The 20,347-nt window shown below is 35.1% G+C and overlaps 1 protein-coding gene across 11 annotated transcripts in view; it reads right to left on the bottom strand.

Moving 5' to 3' along the window:
• LOC123538280 (uncharacterized) overlaps window positions 1-20,347 on the bottom strand; it is a 196,310-nt gene that overhangs the window by 154,166 nt on the left and 21,797 nt on the right. For all 11 annotated transcript variants that reach the window (XM_053530386.1, XM_053530383.1, XM_053530378.1 and 8 more), the window contains exons 15-18: window positions 20,128-20,202; window positions 19,529-19,595; window positions 3,246-3,346; window positions 849-914 (exon numbers count right to left, since the gene is read on the bottom strand). In XM_053530386.1, coding sequence (XP_053386361.1) covers window positions 849-914; window positions 3,246-3,346; window positions 19,529-19,595; window positions 20,128-20,202 — 309 coding nt within the window. The remainder of the gene's footprint in view (window positions 1-848; window positions 915-3,245; window positions 3,347-19,528; window positions 19,596-20,127; window positions 20,203-20,347) is intronic.

Here is a 20,347-nt window from a genome sequence, read left to right as displayed (position 1 = left end):
AACAAAGTTCTTTTATTAACTAACTTCTGTACGCTATTCATTTACCTCAACAAAGTTCTTTTATTAACTAACTTCTGTATGCTATTCATTTACCACAACAGAGTTCTTTTATTAACTAACTTCTGTATGCTATTCATTTACCTCAACAGAGTTCTTTTATTAACTAAATTCTGTATGCTATTCATTTACCTTAAAACAAAGTTCTTTTATTAACTAACTTCTGTATGCTATTCATTTACCTCAATAAAGTTCTTTTATTTACTAACTTCTGTATGCTATGCATTTACCTCAACAGAGTTCTTTTATTCACTAACTTCTGTATGCTATTCATTTAACTCAACAGAGTTCTTTTATTCACTAACTTCTGTATGCTATTCATTTACCTCAACAGAGTTCTTTTATTCACTAACTTCTGTATGCTATTCATTTACCTCAACAGAGTTCTTTTATTCACTAACTTCTGTATGCTATTCATTTACCTCAACAGAGTTCTTTTATAAACTAACTCCTGTATGCTATTCAATTTCCTCAACAAAGTTCTTTTATTAACTAACTTCTGTATGCTATTCATTTACCTCAACAAAGTTCTTTTATTAACTAACTTCTGTATGATATTCATTTACCTTAACAAAGTTCTTTTGTTAACTAACTTAACTTAGTAAATGAACCCTACTTAAAAAAAAAATTTAGACAGCTCACAGTATTCACACTCTCACAAAGCTTAGAATGCCCTTGGTATTGGTTTCTGGACCAGTCTAAACTATCTTCAATCTGACTGGTTGTTTACGTGTATAACTTTTGAATTGACCAATGACAAGGCTGCATTTTGAGACTTGTCTTCAACATACCTGTCCATTTTCCAATCCAGCAAAAACCAAATTATCAGCATCAGTTCCATCCTCACATGGAAATTCCTGAAAAATATTTATTATCCCAATCTGAAATACTGTGAAATCATTTAAATTTGCTGGCATGAATTAAAGTCCGCGCAAAACCGTCCTTTTTCACATTTACGCGGACTTTAATTCGCACATTTTCAATTTTAGAAATGAAAAAATAAAATAAAAAAATAATAATAGAGCGGTCTTAAATTCGCGCATCGGTCTTAGCGGGAAATACGCAAAAATTCGTCCTACACGAATAAAAATGATTTCACAGTATATAGTGCTTCTTACCCTTATCACGCTGAACACAATTTATTCTGCCTTTGAGACCAGTGTAGATCATGATCAGCCTGCACATCTGTGCAGTCTGATCATGATCTGCATTGTTTGCCATTCAATCTGTAAAATTTTGGTAAGCACCCCTTTTACCAGTTAATTGTACTGTCCAAATTGAAAGATGGACAAGTTCATTATAGGAATTAAGAAGGGTAAGGACTAATATTCCACATAACTGAGTGTGTTGCTTAAAATTTCCTTTATCTCATCATATTGAGTTAACTGCCCCTTTCAAGATCAACGTAAACTTACCATACAGCAGAAAAATTTTCATCCAAAGCTTGAAGCAATTCTTCTATAAGTCTGAATGATAACTAGCTCACTTTTATAAATTCAACAACTAAAGAATCCAGGACCCAGTAAACACCTGACAGAGTACTGCCGTTGGTTAGACGTTGGATTTTGGTCGCGACATTGGCGACCTGAATCCAACGTCTAACCAACGTCATATCCACGACGTCTAGAAGACGTTGGAATTAGGTTGGATAGAAAGTCTGATAAATGTTTTTAGTTATAAAACTAACTGGTATAATATTTTGCTAGTATAGTTTAAAGATATTTACTTGTTTCCATAAAGGCCTGGACATGCGCTTATTAATAATAGTTCATTCTCACAACAAACATTATATTAATTATGTTACAATATTGCATGAGATTGTCTATTTTTGGAGACGGATTTTTTCACGAACTTTAAACTGTTCAAGATAAAAATGCATTCTATACACATGTATAAATTATTCTTAATTCACATAGATCTTCTCTTCTACACATGTTGTCTATTAGTCACACATTCGCGAGATAAGCCTGCATCGGTTTACATGGTGAGTTTTCCTGTAATTTGATATTTATTTGGATAAGATAAAGCAAGTTTATAAATACTTTACACAAAGATGATAAAATACATGTGTTGATTACTTGTTTGATTGCAAATTACGTTGAAAATTTGGTCAGATTTTGGTTGAAAAGTGGTTAGATTTAGGTTGGAAAATGGTCGGATTGCGACGTCTAGCCAACGTCAGGATCCGACGTCTAAACGGTTTGCAAATCCAACCAAAATCCAATGTTAATCCAACATCAGGGTCAGACGTCTATACGACGTCTAACCAACGTCAAATGTCTACTGGGGAGTTTCACTCCAGTCCACAAGGTTGTGGACAGGGATTTCCTCCTGCTATAGTGGTACAAGTCTCTGGCTACTTTTCTGTAGCAAATAAAGTTCTAAATGGGAGGAACACAAACCCAACCCTACTTTAATTGTAACTACCACTTTTCATTTCTAAACCAATAATTAATAAAAACCCTGCAAACCCACAATTGTACGGATAAAATGATTCCAAGTCAGCAACCAAATCAATTTATCCGGAAAGTTTAAATTCTACTAGCAGCGATTTTTATGGTCACTTTGGGAAAATGTCCGTTACCGACTGAATTGGGAAAAAAGTGCTGCATTTTTTCTCAATTTAGGAATTGTTGGTGTCATTCTGTTTTTCTAATAAACAGTAATGAAAGCCCCAGATAGGCCTGTACTTACCATAAAATTGCAAGCAATCATTAATAATTGCAAAGTCAGAAAGAAATCATTTACATTTGCAAAGCCAGGAAGCAATTATTAATATTTGCAAAGCCAGGAAGAAATCATTTATATTTGCAAGCCAGGAAGCAATTATTAATATTTGCAAGCCAGGAAGCAATCATTAATATTTGCAAAGCCAGGAAGCAATCATTAATAATTGCAAAGCCAGGAAGCAATCATAAATATTTGCAAAGCCAGGAAGGAACCATTAATATTTGCAATGCCAGGAAGCAACCATTAATATTTGCGAAGTCAAGATCTGTTTTGCATACAAGTCAATAAATTACCAAACCACATAATAATTTGACCATTTTCCTTTGTCTTTTTGGGAATTCCTGTTTGGAAATTGGGGGAAAAAAACACTAGAGCATCTTTTACTGGTACTTTATAAAAAAAGGAAAAAAATGCTAACTAAGCAATGAAAGAACTCAGAAAGAGAGAAGAGAACTTACCACTGACACTAGAAGTAGTATATTGACACGTTCATCTTCGGATTTCGGGGTCCAGAGTTCTTCAGCTTTGCATGGGTTTGTAGCAGTATTGTACACAATAACTGATCAGAGATATAAAGGTAAGATAGAAACAATAGAGATTTAAGAAAGAATGACATCATAACACATGGCAGAAAGAAATAGAGATGAAAGAATGGCATATCATAACACATGACAACAAGAGTGCCAGAATGTCACAATATACGCCCGTCACAGCAAATTTCTTTACTCTAGCACCTGTGTTTGCAAATGGAATTTTAATTTTGTGGTTGTTTAGTAATCATTGTAATTCTTTTGTTTTTCTAAATCCACATAAAAACTCCTTACCAGGTAGAGATACCTTAAAATACACCTAAAATTTGAAAGTAACATCTATGTTGTACCACAGAAAAGTGGTCTTGCTTTTTCCCTACGGTCAATTATAAAAAAGTTACAATAATATGAAATAAGGCACTGCCTCAATCGGGAATCGACCATACTTCAACTCATCCCTTTAACATTTAAAAAAAAACTGTCTACTAGGGTGTTTAATAACAGGCAAATTGTTGAGAAGCACAATGACAGACTTAAGGTGATCACAACAGCTCACGCTGTGCTCAGGTGAGTAAAAATCATACAAACTGAAAAAGTTACTGATTGCAACTCACTGTTAACAAGACTTAACAGACAAACACACATTAACAATCTATTTGCACACGGCAGGTTAAGAGACTCAGTCTAGGAGACATATTAGCCTTTCTGTGCAGGCTGGTTTTTTCTATTTGTGTTAATTGTAATTCTGAAATTACTCGTAAAACAAATCCTAATTTTGTTTTTATAACACATCTACAAAGACTTGCATTACACTTTATTTATTGAATAAACTGTTTACATGTTTAAGTTTTATCTGTATACACTTTATAATGATCACAGATCACATTACTTGATTTATTCATACATGAATATAGTGAAACTGTGAATAACAACTTCTAATAACAGTACTGGATGCTTTTGTCAGGCTTTGAAATATGTATTGTCAAAATAAAGAAAATGTGACTTGCTGTAATCTGTATTCTAAAATGTCAATTTCTCTTACAACAAGAACAAATAAGAGGGGCATGATGGCCCTGTATCGCTCACCTGACATATTGACATAAAGATCAACATTCTGACCAAGTTACATTAAGATATGATCATAAATGTAGCCTCTAAGAGTTAACTAGCTTTTCCTTTGTTTGACTTGGTGACCTAGCTTTTGAGCCCACATGACCCAGATTCAAACTTGACTGAAAGATCATCAAGATTAACATTCTGATGAAGTTTCATGAAGATGCAGTCATAAATGTGGCCTCTGTAGTGTTAACAAGCTGTTCCTTTGATTTGACCTTGTGACCTAATTTTTAATCCCACCTAAACTAGATTTAACTTGGCCTATAGATCATAAAGATTAAATTCTGACAAAGTTTCATAATGATATGGTCATAAATATCGCACTACAGTGTTAACAAGCTTTTCCTTTGATTTGACCTGATGACCTAGTTTTTTACCCTAGACGACCTAATACCAAACTTGTCCAATATTTAATTGAGGGTAACATTTTGACCAAGTTTCATTAAGATTGGGCCAAAATTGTGACCTCTAGAGTGTTAACAAGCTTTCCCCTGATTTAACCTGGTGACTAGTTTTGACCCCACTTGACCCAGATTTGAATCTGATCTATGGATCATTTAAGATTAACATTTTGACCAAGTTTCATTAAGATATGGTCATAAATTTGGCTTCTAGAGTGTAAACTAGCTTTTCCTTTGATTTGACCTAGTTTTTGACCCTACATAACCCAGATTAGATTGGACCTGAGATCATCAAGTTTAACATTCTGACCAAGTTTCATGAAGATATAGCCTTAAATGTGACCTCTACGGTGTTAACAAGCTTTTCCTTTGATTTGACTTGGTGACCTAGTTTTTGATCCAAGATAACCCAACTCAAATGTTGTCCAAGATTTTATTGAGGGTAACATTCTGACCAAGTTTCATAAAGATTAGGGTCAAAAATTGTAACCTCTAGAGGGTTAACAGTCAAATTGTTGCAACGGACGGACACAGGGCGATAAACAAAAGCTCACCTTGAGCACTTTGTGCTCAGGTGAGCTAACATAGAGTTGTCACAAGAGTGACGAATTTTTACCCCTACATTATGGCCTTATCGCAGAACTAAGCCAATATCAAAGCAGCATTTTCTTGAGTTATGACCTAATGACCTCAAATTCAATCTCTATAGTTTCATGATCTCCGCCCAAGTGTTCTCAAGTTGTTGTATGGAAAAGGTTTAATGTTCGGGTCATCCTGACCTTTGGAACTCTAAATCAATACAGTAATCTGTGGTCAAGACCAACCTTGTACTAAATTTTGTGTTTCTCATCCCAAGCATCCTGAAGTTATTGTCCAAAAAACCATTTTAAAGAACCGTTATTTATTTTGTTGAACTTAACATCACACCGACACAGGATAGGTCATATGGCGACTTTCCAGTTTTAATGGTGGAGGAAGACCCCCAGGTGCCCCTCCGTGCATCATTTTAAAGAACTGGGTCAGTGTGACCTTGACCTGTGACCTACTGACCTCAACATCATTAGGGACCACCTGCTGGTCATAATCAACCTCCCTAACAATTTTCATGATCCATGATCAAGCATTCTCAAGTTATAATCTGAAAAACATTTCTCTGTTTTGCCTTATGTGACCTTGACCTATGGCCTCAAAGTAAAACTTGACCTGTATTTCATGATGTGACACCTGTGTACCAAACTTTATCATCCTAGCTCAAGGTCTAAGTTATCATTCGGAAACGGTTCAACTGTTCAAGGTCACTGTGACCTTGACCTTTGATCTATTGACCTCAATTCAAACAACCTGTTTTTTATCATATACACCTGTGTTACAAAAGCTATGATCCCAGGCCAAAGTGTTTGCAAGTTATCTTGACCTTGACCTACTGACCCCAAAGTCAAACTTGACCTGTAACTATGTACCAAAAAAAATATTTAAATCGGTCAAGCTTTTCATGAGTTATCATCTGGAAGCCATGAAAACCTACTGACTGAAAACAGACAAGCTTACTACATGGGGGTTATAACAGTACATTCTCTTTATAAATACTCATGAAAAATATGAGAAACTAGATGCCCATGGGCAATATGTCAAGCCCTATAGCTGTCAATGGACTGGGAGTTGTGCATGACACCCTTGTCTCATTGAGGCAAACATTTATGCCAAATAAAGAGATTGCAAAAAGTTACAATATAAGTTATTTACAGTAACAACAAAGGAACGTAAAATTAAAAAAAAAATTAAAAAAAAAAATATAAAAAAAATTCTAAGTCCACACAAAAATCCGCACCAGCAGAGATAGGTCAAAATACACCTGGAAATTTGATGTAACATGCATGTTGTACTTCAGAAAAGTGGTCTTGATTTTTCCCTATGACCAGTAATAAAAAAGTGACAAATGTAAGCTATTTATAGTAACAACAAAGGAAGTAATTCTAGGATCTTATGCATGACACTCCGTCGCATGATGATGAACAATTGTGCCAAGTTACATCAAATCCCTCTATGTATCATAAAAGAAATGCTCCAGACAAAGTAATTCTTGTATCTGACTTTTGACCTCCAAGTGTGATCTTGACCTTAGACTAGGGACACTGGTTCTTCCGCATGACACTCCGTCTCATGGTGGTGAACATTTGTGCCAAGTTACATCAAAGTCCCTCCATGCATGAAGAGTAAATGCTCCAGACAAAGTTGTCATTCTTGTATCCTTTGACCTCTAAGTGTGACCTTGACCTTAGACCTAGGGACCTGGTTCTTGCGCAAGACACTCCATCTCATGATGGTGAACAATTGTGCCAAGTTACATCAAAATCCCTCTATGTATCAAAAAGAAATGCTCCAGACAAAGTAATTCTTGTATCTGACTTTTGACCTCCAAGTGTGATCTTGACCTTAGACCTAGGGACCTGGTTCTTCCGCATGACACTCTGTCTCATGGTGGTGAACATTTGTGCCAAGTTACATCAAAGTCCCTCCATGCATGAAGAAGAAATGCTCCGGACAAAGTTGTCATTCTTGTATCCTTTGACCTCTAAGTGGACCTTGACCTAGACACTAGGACCTGGTTCTTGCGCTTGACACTCCATCTCATGATGGTGAACAATTGTGCCAAGTTACATCAAAATCCCTCTATGTATCAAAAAGAAATGCTCCAGACAAAGTAATTCTTGTATCTGACTTTTGACCTCCAAGTGTGATCTTGACCTTAGACCTAGGGACCTGGTTCTTCCGCATGACACTCCATCTCATGGTGGTGAACATTTGTGCCAAGTTACATCAAAGTCCCTCCATGCATGAAGAAGAAATGCTCCAGACAAAGTTGTCATTCTTGTACCTTTGACCTCTAAGTGTGACCTTGACTTAGACCTAGGGACCTGGTTCTTCGCATGACACGCCAGTCTCATGATGGTGAACAATTGTGCCAAGTTACATCACAATCCCTCTATGTATCAAAAGAAATGCTCCAGACAAGTATTCTTGTATCTGACTTTTGACCTCCAAGTGTGATCTTGACCTTAGACCTAGGGACCTGGTTCTTCCGCATGGGCACTCCGTCTCATGGTGGTGAACATTTGTGCCAAGTTACATCAAGTCCCTCCATGCATGAAGAAGAAATGCTCCAGACAAGTTGTCATTCTTGTATCCTTTGACCTCTAAGTGCGGACTTGACCTTAGACCTAGGACCTGGTTCTTGCGCATGACACTCCATCTCATGATGGTGAACAATTGTGCCAAGTTACATCAAAATCCCTCCATGCAATGAAGAAGAAATGCTCCGGACAAAGTCATTTTTGAATTTGACCTTTGACCTGTAAGTGTGATCTTGACCTTTGAGATAGGAACCTGGGGCTTGCACATGACACTCCGTCTCACTGAGGTTAACATTCATACCATATATAAACAAGATTGCTCCATGCTGTCCAAATTATGGTCCGGACATACAAATCCGGACGGGAACCACGCACACATACACCGAATAGACATTTGGACAACTATGTCTTCGCTTCGCAAGCGGCTCGACATAACAAAACCAATGTGATAATACATTATCTCTTAAAGTAACAGAGCTTAGTCAAACACTGCTGTTCTAAAATAAATTTAGTTTCTAAATAAATCCTGAATTCCTATCCTTAAAAGTTTTTTTTTATTAAAGTTCCCTTGTTCTTCTGTCTTTTTATATTTTCTGGTGTTTCTTCTTGCTTTTCAAGTATACTGGATTTGTTGACCTTCCATTTTGTAGCTGCCTGCTCTCAAGATAGTGAACCTGTAATACAGAAATCAAATATTGTAAATTGATAAAAAGAGGACCCCAACCAACTTCATAAAGATCTCATGAAAAATGTGACCTACAGAGTGGTCACAAGCAAAAGTTTACCGATGCACGGATGGACGACTGACGCCGCGCTATCACAAAAGCTCACCTTGTCACTTTGTGACAGGTGAGCTAAAAAATCAATATCTGAGAACCGCTTCCTCTGGTAACACTAAAATGTAAATAAAATTAAACCATTTGTTGATCTGATTTTTGGGAAATGTTACCTTGCATTTTGGGATGTTGAGCAAAAATGCAAATATTTTTGGATTGGGAAGTGGCCGAATATAGGCCTCTGTCAATAAGGACAAGAAATCATTTTCAAAGTTTTTCTTTTGGTGAGTTGTATATGGAATTAAATTCTTTGGGTAATTTGAAAGAGGACCACCCATGATCATTCTGTGAAGTTTGGTGTAAATCTGCCAGTGGTTCTGAACTAAAATTTTTTACAAATTGTTGGCACATGACGGACATCAATCATGTTGTCACACTGTGACAGGTGATCGAGCTAATAATTGTTTAAATTTGCATACATGTATGAAATTTATGATTTTGTCCAGAAATGCTTTATCATCAAGAAAATGAAATGGAGTCTTTACTAAGGTCTAAAAAAAAATTGTTTCTGGTAACATGCTCGGAAAAACTTCTTTGGATTTTTTTAAATTATTTTTAGGGAGACTTTTTGGAAATTATTTTTGTGTCAAAAAATGAATACAAATATGGGGGTTATGCCTCTAGAGCATCAGTAAGTTGATTTATAACATCACTGTCCATGTTTAAAGCATAAAAAGTGCAGAATTGCAACTTTTTGTCAAAAAGTTGAAAAAAATGTTCTCAAAGACAAGGCGAGACGGAACCGTCCATTTAGGTCGGGCCAAAATTTATGGTAGGTCAGGATACAGGAAACAGACAATTTTTTTTTACGCCTAATGTTCCTTGGTATTTGATTCTATGCACTGACTCAATCGCAAAAATCTGTTCACACAAATATTAATTTTTATACAGTATATCATGCTTTTTGAATGATTGAAACTGCTTCCCACAGCTGCAACTATATAATAAACAGAAAGATAGAAATACCTTATGAGACGCAAGCAAGTGGTTCCAGTCTGTCAACAAGCACTTTGGAGCAGTACAACAATACTCTGTATAACAGACCAAGATGCCTGAAAATAGTGAAAAGTGAGCAAATTAAGAAAACATGGACAACCAGCTGTTTTTAAATTTCAAAGGTCTAAGAGCTAACATCCTTTTCGCAGTTTTTCAATTTTCATGCCAATAAGATGACCCCAATTATATCATTGGCATGGCGGGAGAAATTTGTTAAATAAAACTTTTTTTAATGAAAATAAAACAGTAGCAGATTTTGTCAAAATGTATAATGAAACGAAGTAAATGCGGTTAAAAATTTCAGTTTTGAAAAAAGAAAAGTCACTGTATGAGTAGGTTTGTTTACACAACTGACCAGCCAGAACAGCCAAACATTACTTTAACCCAGGTACCTTTTTGACTTGGTGGTCAATGACCTTCACTTTGCTCGGTATCATTAAAAGGCAAAAACAGACTGGTAAAGCAGCTAGAAGAATCTGTTCTGCCTTCCTCAGTTTAGTATGAACACAGGAGCCGACAAAATGCTACAATTGTTTATTGGTATCTGGCGGTCATGATTCATAAACGTATAACTTTAAACGTATTTGAGTATGTGTGCAGTATACACAATTCAGATTTCAACTAACCCATGCTGGCAACCAGATAGAAAATTTTCCAAGCCTGACACCAACTTTACATGCCTGAACTTAAAGCTGAATTTTGAACCATAAAACAACTGGTCTAGCTCATACCCTCAAAATACTTCATCATGTATTGTTTGGGACATGCTCGACTGGGGATTCCTAGGAGAACAGGAACTGAATGCATCAGACCAAAAAGTGACGCGAGCGGCTTCAGTTTGCATTTGCAGAGCTCAAATTTAACTTTTTTGACCAACGTACTGCAAATTTTCGCATGACTGTAACTTTTTTTTTCTTGTTGCTTAATCTGAAATCTACTTGCAAATTTAGACTTTCAATTAAGAATGTTAGAATATCCTAAAAAATCATGCTAGAACATCAATATTTATTACCCCTGCAAAAACAATTCCAATGTTTTCCTCATTTCAAAGAATTCCTTAGATTTCTTAAGATAATGCAAAGTTTTCCAAGTAAGATTTTTTAATTTAAATTGCAGCAAAGAATTCATTGAAAATCTTAAGATTTGTTTGGATTATACTTTTGGAATACTATGGAAAACTTTGAAAAAAATAATCCAAACAAATCCATTGTTTTCCAAAGCAGAAAACTATGGATTACTTTGGACTTATATTTTGCTCCCTCAAATCAGATTTCAATGTCTTTGGAAATCCTTGGACTTTTGTGTTATGAGTTTCTAGCATTTGGAAAATATTGGAATAACTTGGACTTTAGTTTTAGCTTATAAATTCTTTCAAAAAGGCAAAGTCCACACTTTTGCAATTATTTTACAAGCAAGTTTTAATTCCAACTGTAATTACTTTTCTTAGTTTAATGGTCATATAGGTATCCAAATTAATTGAAACGAAACCAGCAAATTTAAGTCAATGTTTTCATTTTGTGTATTAAAAGGATGTAAATTAGAATTCTATCATTTTATTAATTGATGTAACAAGATATATCATTGAAAATAATAAAATTATGTCCCATTATATAAGCTATTTATTTCTTGGTTATTGAACACCTCAGACAATAGCATCAGATAATAGGCATTAAAAGTCATGTCATGAATCCAACAAATTGTTAATGAAATTATGCTTATAATGTTACATCATCATAACTGAATAAATCTAGTCCTTTGATGATTGGCATGATTAATTATCCAGCTTTTACAGTCATTTATATACTGCTGTTCAATGTATACTGATGTGTTAACACACAGAGATAGCTGATAACACCTGGACATTCTGATCAAGATAACGACCAATGAAAATACAGGCTTCTGAAGCCGTTTTACACCTGTGCCCCCAAAAATAATCCCAATATTTCTGCTTGTTTGTTTTTTTCTGTAATCTTTGCAAATTCTGTGAGCAAATAAATGGATAAATTCTCACATGAACTGTATACATATATATTTTAAGAACATTCTAGATATTCCTTTCAGTAACTATATTGTACCAAAGAAAATCGCTCATGAATACAAAAATTTGAATGTAAACAGAAAGTTCTTTGTTCATGTTGTTGGAGGCAAATGGAATAAAGCTAACTTGAAACTCTAAAATGTTTTTAGAGGGATATCAGGTAAGAACATCAAACTTTCTTATGTAAAATGTAAGTTTTAAAGCTATATGTCACAGGTCTATAATTAATAGACTGAAACAGGAACTGTATTCATCTCAGTAGATTGAACTTTCACCTGGTTACACTTACAGGTAACTTTTTCAGGTATATGTTAATGATAGATAATTATGCTTCTGAAGCAACAGTTAAGTTTATTTAATACTTAATTATTGCATTTTTCAATAATTTATTTCTTGTAATAAGTACTAAAATGATAGATAAATCACGTTGAACCTCAGACTTACAACAGAGTCTAAACATTTTCAGATGAAAGAGTGTACATATTTAGTTATTAGAAGTATGCCTTCAACACATATGTATGAATTGATGTAGTCAGAGAAATCAGATGGCTTCAGTGACTATGCTACAGGACGATGTGAGATCATAGACAGAAATCCCATCAAACATAAATTACAGAATATTAAATTGTAAGTTAAAATTTGCAAACACTTATACTATACAAATTACTATAAAAGGTTGATAATTTATTTATTTTGTTGGGGTTAACGTCACACTGAGTGACTGACAGGTTGATCATTACACCAACATTTTATGACATTAATTTTTTGTCAGTACTAAGTTCTAAGATTTCTTTTTAAGCTTGTCTGATTAAAAAAAACTTGTATATTGTATGGTCAAGCACTTACACAGATGAGGGACAGTTCTCTCAGGCGGTGCTCTCAATATTTTCATTTCAGTGTCCAATAAATAATTAAATGGTTTTTATACATGTAGAATGGTAACTACAAATTAAAACTGGCTTTAGAGTTTTCATTTCACATACTATTATACTAGGTAATATTGTATTGTCTAAAATTATATTTTAATCACAATTAATAATATAATTTGTTTCTATATTATATGTTATATCATTTTCAGAAATGGCTGGAATGAAGTTCCTGACCCTGGTGATGGTTTTGGAAAAGCAAAGAGACATTCTGATGCCACCTTATATTGAGCCTACAATACTTCAAAAATGATTTTGTTGTATTCATAACTTTCTATCAAATAATTTTTATATTTAATATATCTTTTAGTTTAATTTTTAAGTTTAAGCTAAGTGAATTTTTATTATTCTTAACCACAGATGTAAAAGCTGCTGACACATGTGTTATTCCCTTTTGAATTTTATGCTTTTTGTGTTTTGTGAAGCCCAGATCTGTCTCAATATTATTAATAATTAAAATTATTATTTATATTATATTAAAATAATTTTATAACGATATTATTTTTTTTTCTTTTGATTTCTTGGAATTTCTTTAGAATTTCAAGGTATTCTAAAGTTTTCCATAGTTAATATTGTATCTGTTTAGGTACAATAGTAAAAATTTCAATGAATTGCAATCTTTTCCTCATTGCCAGGCCTTATTGAAATTCCAAAGATTTCCTATCTTTTTCTAGGTTGCAATTCTTTGAAATTGTTTGGATTTTCATCACAAATTTCATTGGAATTCATAGGAATTCATTGGAATTTTGTGCCAATACCAGCAATGTTTTTCCATCAAACCTTTCCAAACTTTTGCAAAGAATTCTTAGAAATTCCTTGAACTTTACTGCAATGATTTCCAATGAATTTTCAAAGAATTCCTTGGATTTTCAACTGCATTTTTGCAAGGGTGCTTGCACAGTTTTCCTTGGCGCATAATTTTGTGCGTTATAACTCAAAATGACCTTCAAAGTAATTCGGAACGCATCACTGATGGCGTAACTTAACTACTGGCTGAAACTACGGCAAGGCAAATTTTCGTACCTAATATTATAAATAGCGATTCAACTGTATACATGTACGAATTAGTAAGATTGCCTGCGTTCTAGATTTAATTATAAGATAGACCTCTACATTTCTTTATAATCAGTAATCCATTCAACAAAAAATGGCTAAACAAAAAAGATGTTGTGTTTTCTGTTATCCTCAAATGAAAGCGAATCTACAAACATTAACAAAAACCGCAACAATTTTGACTATTATTTGTATTTGCAAAATAAATTGTGTGAAATTTTTATCTTAACTTGCATTCCATGAAATTGACTTGCATTTAGCGAGTCCAAAATTTGAGCCCTGTGATTTGTGAAAGTAATTACATCTTCTGCATGATTATGGTTCTGACTAACTCTTAAACTCTTGCATTTATGGAACAGTTTGAATTCAATTCCTTCATAATTCTGACCAACTAATCGAGCATGCTTCAGAACTCCAGATAAGGGCTGTATTTTTGTAATTACGAACTTGTTAGGGATCAGATATGACTTTATTTTAAAATGTGGACGTATCAATACAAATTTATTTTAAAATGTGGTTGTATCAGTACGACATGTAAACAGTATTACATATATTCCAAAGAAAGATCGAGCCAAATGGCATGTCTGCGCCAAGTTGCGCTTATCAACGCTATCCCAACTGTTGACAATTTGCACGGTGTCAAATGAGTGTGGAATATACGAAACAAACGCCAATAGAATAATGTAATGCATTAACACATAATTTTTTTGGACTTCAAAAATTATGCGTCATAAAAATCTGAAAAGGGGAAATAATTCTACCAAAACTGCAGGCAACCAAGTTATTTTTATTTTAATTTGTGTCATATGAACAGATGAACCAAGTTTGAAAGAAATATCTTTACTATTTTTAAAAAAATGTTAGTTTTTATGTTGAAAGCCTGATCAGGCAATGTTACCAGCCTGTTTAAAATCTATATTTTTTTCTATAAGCCAAAGAACTATAAAATACACAGAATGGCAACTTGGGATAATCCCGCGTCATCTCGTGTTAGCGTGTTATCTTATTTCAAAGCGTTTGCCAACTTGATCAATCATAATCAAATCAACAGACGCTTACTGAAGTATAAAACTGGTGGTACGCCCGGCACGTAATAAACCAGTTTGTGTCCGGTTTCAAACGAAAACTGTTGATTTCTCAGACTTTCAATCATAAATTCATTCCTTCCTCCTGTAGTAGTACTGTAAATACTAATAACATTAAAAATGCACCATTATCATGATAAACAAATGATCCGAAACTCAAAATAACCTTATTTCAAAGCGTTTGCTGACTTGATCAATCATGATCAACAGATGCTTACAACGAGATCTCATTCATTTGTCACAGGATGTTGGCAAGATTTGCTCTATATGCCTCTCAATTTGCCGATCTGTTTATTTTATAGCTCTTTGTAGAAGCTGATCCGATTCCCTATATTTAGGCCGAGCATAATCCTGGCTTCCAAAACTCTAAATGCCGCTTTTTTATATTTTGTTTTTCTTCATAGTTGCGGCTTCCCGTCCAAATCCAGTATCCCTTACAGAAGCAAGCCTCTGTGGCGTACATGCTGCGTATTTGCTGTGTATATGCCGCGAACACAGTAGTACGCCAGAGGAGTACATTTTACATACACCGCATGTCGCGTACATGCCGCGTACTATTTCGACGAGTACACAGCATGTACGCAGGAGGTCACTAGTACACTTCAAGTACGCAGCACAGACTCTGAAAATTTAAGGAGTACACTGCATGTACGCAGCAGGGACTTGTACAAGAAAATAGTACACTGCATGTACACCGCAGATACTTTGAAATTTGTGCAGTACACTTCATATACGCGGGAAAGACTTGTATAATTTCTTTTGGCATTTATACTTAGTTTTTTTTTTATAAGTTAAAGTCTGAAGTAAACTTCATATACGCGGGAGGGACTTCATGCAGGAAGGATTTGTACATTTTTTTTTTTTTGGAAGCAAGAACTTGATTTCCGAGTAACTTTTATCTTAATAGCATAGAATAGTTCAGATTACCGGTATTCTGAACAATAAAAATTTGCCAAACTATTTGCAATGTTCATTTGTGAAGCTTACATCTTAGTGATTTCTGAGCTGCACCTTGTATGCAGTGTAAAAATATATTCTTTTTCATTTTGAATTAATCCTGGAGCTTTCTAACTTGGATAATTGAAAAGCCTTATTTGAACTTCGTTGCATTACATTTTGTAATACATGAAATAATTACCAAGATAATGCCTCAACAGTGCCCAAATGAGAAGAATTAATAGCTCTCACTGTTATTTGAATACTCTTAAGCAAAACACCATTCTATCATGTTTTATAAAGGCTTTAATGCTCATTATGTTAACTCATTAAGGCCTCACCAAATTAAAAAGTTGTTCATCGGATTTGCCGCTCGTATATTTTCAGAACGTGTTTGGCTAATTGCGCTCGCCCCATTGGAAAAAATCAATCCAAAATTTTTTGGTGCGCTACTTTTTACGGACGTAAAAGTGTATAAATGCTTATATAATTCCAGTCCTAGATTGTTCTCAGATGGATTTTAATCAAAATAAATACATACTACGCACACATCGTCTATAATAAATCATAACACTTATATTTAGCTGCATTAAAGTTGTTTCCCCTTGATGCAGTTAGGCCATTTTCTTCAAATGTTTACCAAATTACATGCTACAAAAATTGATTTATTTCATTGAAAAGTGGATGGAGAAAAGCAAACTAATTTATTTGATAACATCAATCTACATTATTTTGGTAAGGGTAAATACTTATTGATGCATGTCACTTATCTTTTTTCTGTTTTTTTCTGTCCAAATGATCAGCATTTGCATACGAAAGTTGGTGGGGTAAGGAATTTACATTATCACAGCAGTTTCGCCACAAGAGTACACAGCATGTATGCAGCAGGAGTACACAGCATGTACGCCGCAGGACTCGGGCCAGGAGTACACAGCATGTACGCCGCAGGAGTACACAGCACGTACGCCGCAGGGGTAGTACACCGCAGACTCATTTGCATGTGAAAAGTGTATGTGCCGCGTACATGCTGCGTACTATTTCTCGCATACTAAATTCCTCCAGCGTACATCCTGTGTACTATGTAGTCCACAGCATGTACGCAGCAAGTAGTACGCGGCAGAGCTCATTTGCATGTCAAAAGTGTACTATAAACGTACTATCGGTGTATGTGCGGTGTATATCCTGCGTACTATTGATTTCAGTACACATCATGTACGCATCATATACGCTGTATGTACACAGCAAGAGTACGCAGCAGGCCTTTTTCTTCTGTAAGGGGATAAACCGAGAGCGCTGAAGATCTTAAGCTAGGCCGAGCACAGCTTATCGGCAGAATCATAAGCTCAACTTAATTACTGTGTATACATGCAGTCAGCCTTAAGAAACAATAATCTAAAAGGCCCATTTCAAATTGATGAATAAATAAAAATGTAAAAAATAAGGAATTTCTATGCTTTTTATGGGTGGGGTGTTTGTTTACATTATACAATGGAAAGTTAGTTACTCACGTTTCTAAAAATGTCAACAGGTCCAACCATGCACGTGTTGTACTGGAGTGCCGTCCATATTCTATATAAAAGTAAAATAATTCCATTAATCAGTCATGCCTGCAAGTAACGCAAGTAAAATCACGGATTTCTTAATTTTAAAAATTCAATATCTGATATAGGCTTAGTAACAGAGAAGTTCAAAGAAACTAAAGTACCGGAAAGGAATTAAAATACGATCTGAAAAGCGACACAAAGGTGAATCTATTCTCTCATTCCCCGAGCTGAAAAACTCGTTGGAGAATATTTTTGTTTCCTCAAATTTTCAAAATGTCGGCGCCAGTGTAACGTCACGTGTATCCACTCTCACTCTAAATATAAAAATGTTCAAAATGTCGCCGTTTAAAAACTGCTACTCAGTACTGAATAAAGCATATTTGTATCACAAATTATATCAGTGTAGTCACGTTACCGGCTGATTAGCTTCTGACGCAACAAAATTAACAGCTTACTTTGAATATTCTTTCGGGTCGCAGACATCTTATTGTGCGGATATTGCGTTTCGCCTACTGATCTGACGGATGCTTATTAATATTAACGAACACCGTGATATCCCGAATTTCATCGGGGTCGTCGCACGCCCATGGTCTAAACCGGAACTCCACATTTTTTTATTTGGATAGTATGTGTTGTTTGGATACCCTCGTATGTTACCGTAGTGGGATTCGATCCCGATTTTCGTCGCTTCGCTATAAGTTATTTATAGTAACAACTAAGGAACTAAGGGAAGTTAATCTTTAAAAAAAAAAAAAAATCCAAAAAAAAATTGTAAGTCCACACAAAAATCCTTACTAGGTAGAGATTGGTCAAAATACACCTCAAAAATGGATGTAACATGCATGTTGTACTACAGAAAAGTGGTCTTGATGTTTCCCTACAACTAGTAATGAAAAAATTACAATAATTATAAGCTATTTATAGTAAAAACAAAAGGAAGTAATTCTAAAGAAGGAACCTGCACATGACACTTCGTCTCAGGATGGTGTACAATTGTGCCAAGTTACATCAAAATCCCTCCATGCATGAAGAAGAAATGCTTCGTACAAAGTCATTCTTTTATCTGACCTTTGGCCTCTAAGTGTGACCTTGACCTTAGTCCTAGGGACCTGGTCCTTGCGCAAGACACTCTGTCTTGTGGTGGTGAACATTTGTGCCAAGTTATATCAAAATCCCTCCATGCATGAAGAAGAAATTTATGCTCCGGACAAAGTTTTCATTCTTGTATCCTTTGACCTCTAAGTGTGACCTTGACCTTAGACCTAGGGACCTGGTTCTTGCTCACGACACTCCGTCTCATAATGGTGAACAATTGTGCCATGTTTCATCAAAATCCCTCCATGCATGAAGAAGATATGCTCTGGACAGTCATTCTTGAATTTGACCTTTGACCTCTAAGCTGACCTTGACCTTATACCTAGGGACCTGGTTCTTGCACAGGACACTCCATCTCATGATGGTGAACAACTGTGCCAAGTTTCATCAAAATCCCTCCATGCATGAAGAAGATATGCTCCGAACAAAGTCTGTGGACGCCGCCCACCCATCCTTACATCCGCCCGCCCACCCATCCTTCCATCCGCCCGCCAGGGGCGTTCCCGTAATACATCCCGTTTTTCAAACGGGCGTATAAAAAGAAAAAGACATGAAAGAATGGCATCGTAACAAATGAGAGATAAAAAGAAAGATGAAAGAAATGCATCGTAACAAATGAGAATTAGAAATGGAGATATAAGAATGGCATTGTAACAAATAACATAGAAAAAGAAATGAAAGAATGGCAAAATAACAAATGCGAGAAAGAGAGAGAGATGAAAAAATGGCATCAAAACAAATGCGAGATAGAAAAAGAGATGAAAGAATGGCATCATAACAAATGAGAGACAGAACGAGAGAAGAAAGAATAGATACTTGTGAAATAGTTGCATACCGAAGTTTATGATAGATAAAGAGAAAGAAAACAATGCACCGTAGTAAGATGTTAAGTAATTGCTGCATTCCACTATTAAGAGATATCATAGCCATGCAAATTCATTGGTCATACAGGTACACTACTATGATCGCCAAGGCAATGTAAATATAACAGTAAACTTTAATAGGAAAGTTTCAAGCAAATAAAGGAAAACCGTGTAAAAAACATGTTTGTTACCTTTGCCACCTGTTAGAACTGTATGTAATCTGTCTTGATGTATGTCATAGGCAAATGACATTAACACCTGAAAATGAATTCATCCATGCATTGAAAAGTTGGAAGCAGGGATGTTGATATGAAAAAAGCTACCAGAACAGAAGCAAAGAAAGTTTCTTAATCTGGACAAATATTTATTAAATAATTTTCAGTGAAGTACCGAAATATTAAAGTAAAATATGCCTGGTAATTCCACAGTGAAAAAAAAGGTTAAAATCATTTAAATCTTTGAAATAGTAGGAAACTGTTTTGCTGCAAAACCAGAAATCTTTCACTCATCGAGGGCTTAGAGCAAAACTGGCTTATCTGCTTTTATTTCTATATACAGATGCAGATAGACCAGTTTCACTCTAAGCCCTCGTCATGAACTCTAGATCTTATATTTTCACACATGAAAGTATTGCATCCAATGTTCACTCAGTGAAAGATATTTAATCTTACACAGAAACACTTAAAAAAGTTCTGTAATTTCTCTTTAAAAAATGGAAAAATGAAATTGAGCTTTTTGATGTAAAAGAAAAGGTTTTTAGATTGACACATAATATACTTCAAGTATTTACCTGGAAGGACGGCATTGGATAAATGACTGTCAAGGTCAGACCTGTAATTGGTGAGAACAGCCGCACACTACCATCCTGGGGTAAAATATAAATATTGTTTATTTAAACGTTAGCCTGCTAGCAACAAGTGATTCTGCCTTTGCAACCAGTGCAGACTAAGATGAGCCTGCACATCTGTTCGCTATTCAGGCTGTAAATTTTCAGTGAACACCCCTTCGAA

The sequence above is a fragment of the Mercenaria mercenaria genome, chromosome 18, assembly GCF_021730395.1.
Source record: "Mercenaria mercenaria strain notata chromosome 18, MADL_Memer_1, whole genome shotgun sequence".
NCBI classification, from domain to species: domain Eukaryota; kingdom Metazoa; phylum Mollusca; class Bivalvia; order Venerida; family Veneridae; genus Mercenaria; species Mercenaria mercenaria.
The sequence above is the reverse complement of the archived record's forward strand: the minus strand, read 5'-3'. Positions and strand labels throughout refer to the sequence as shown.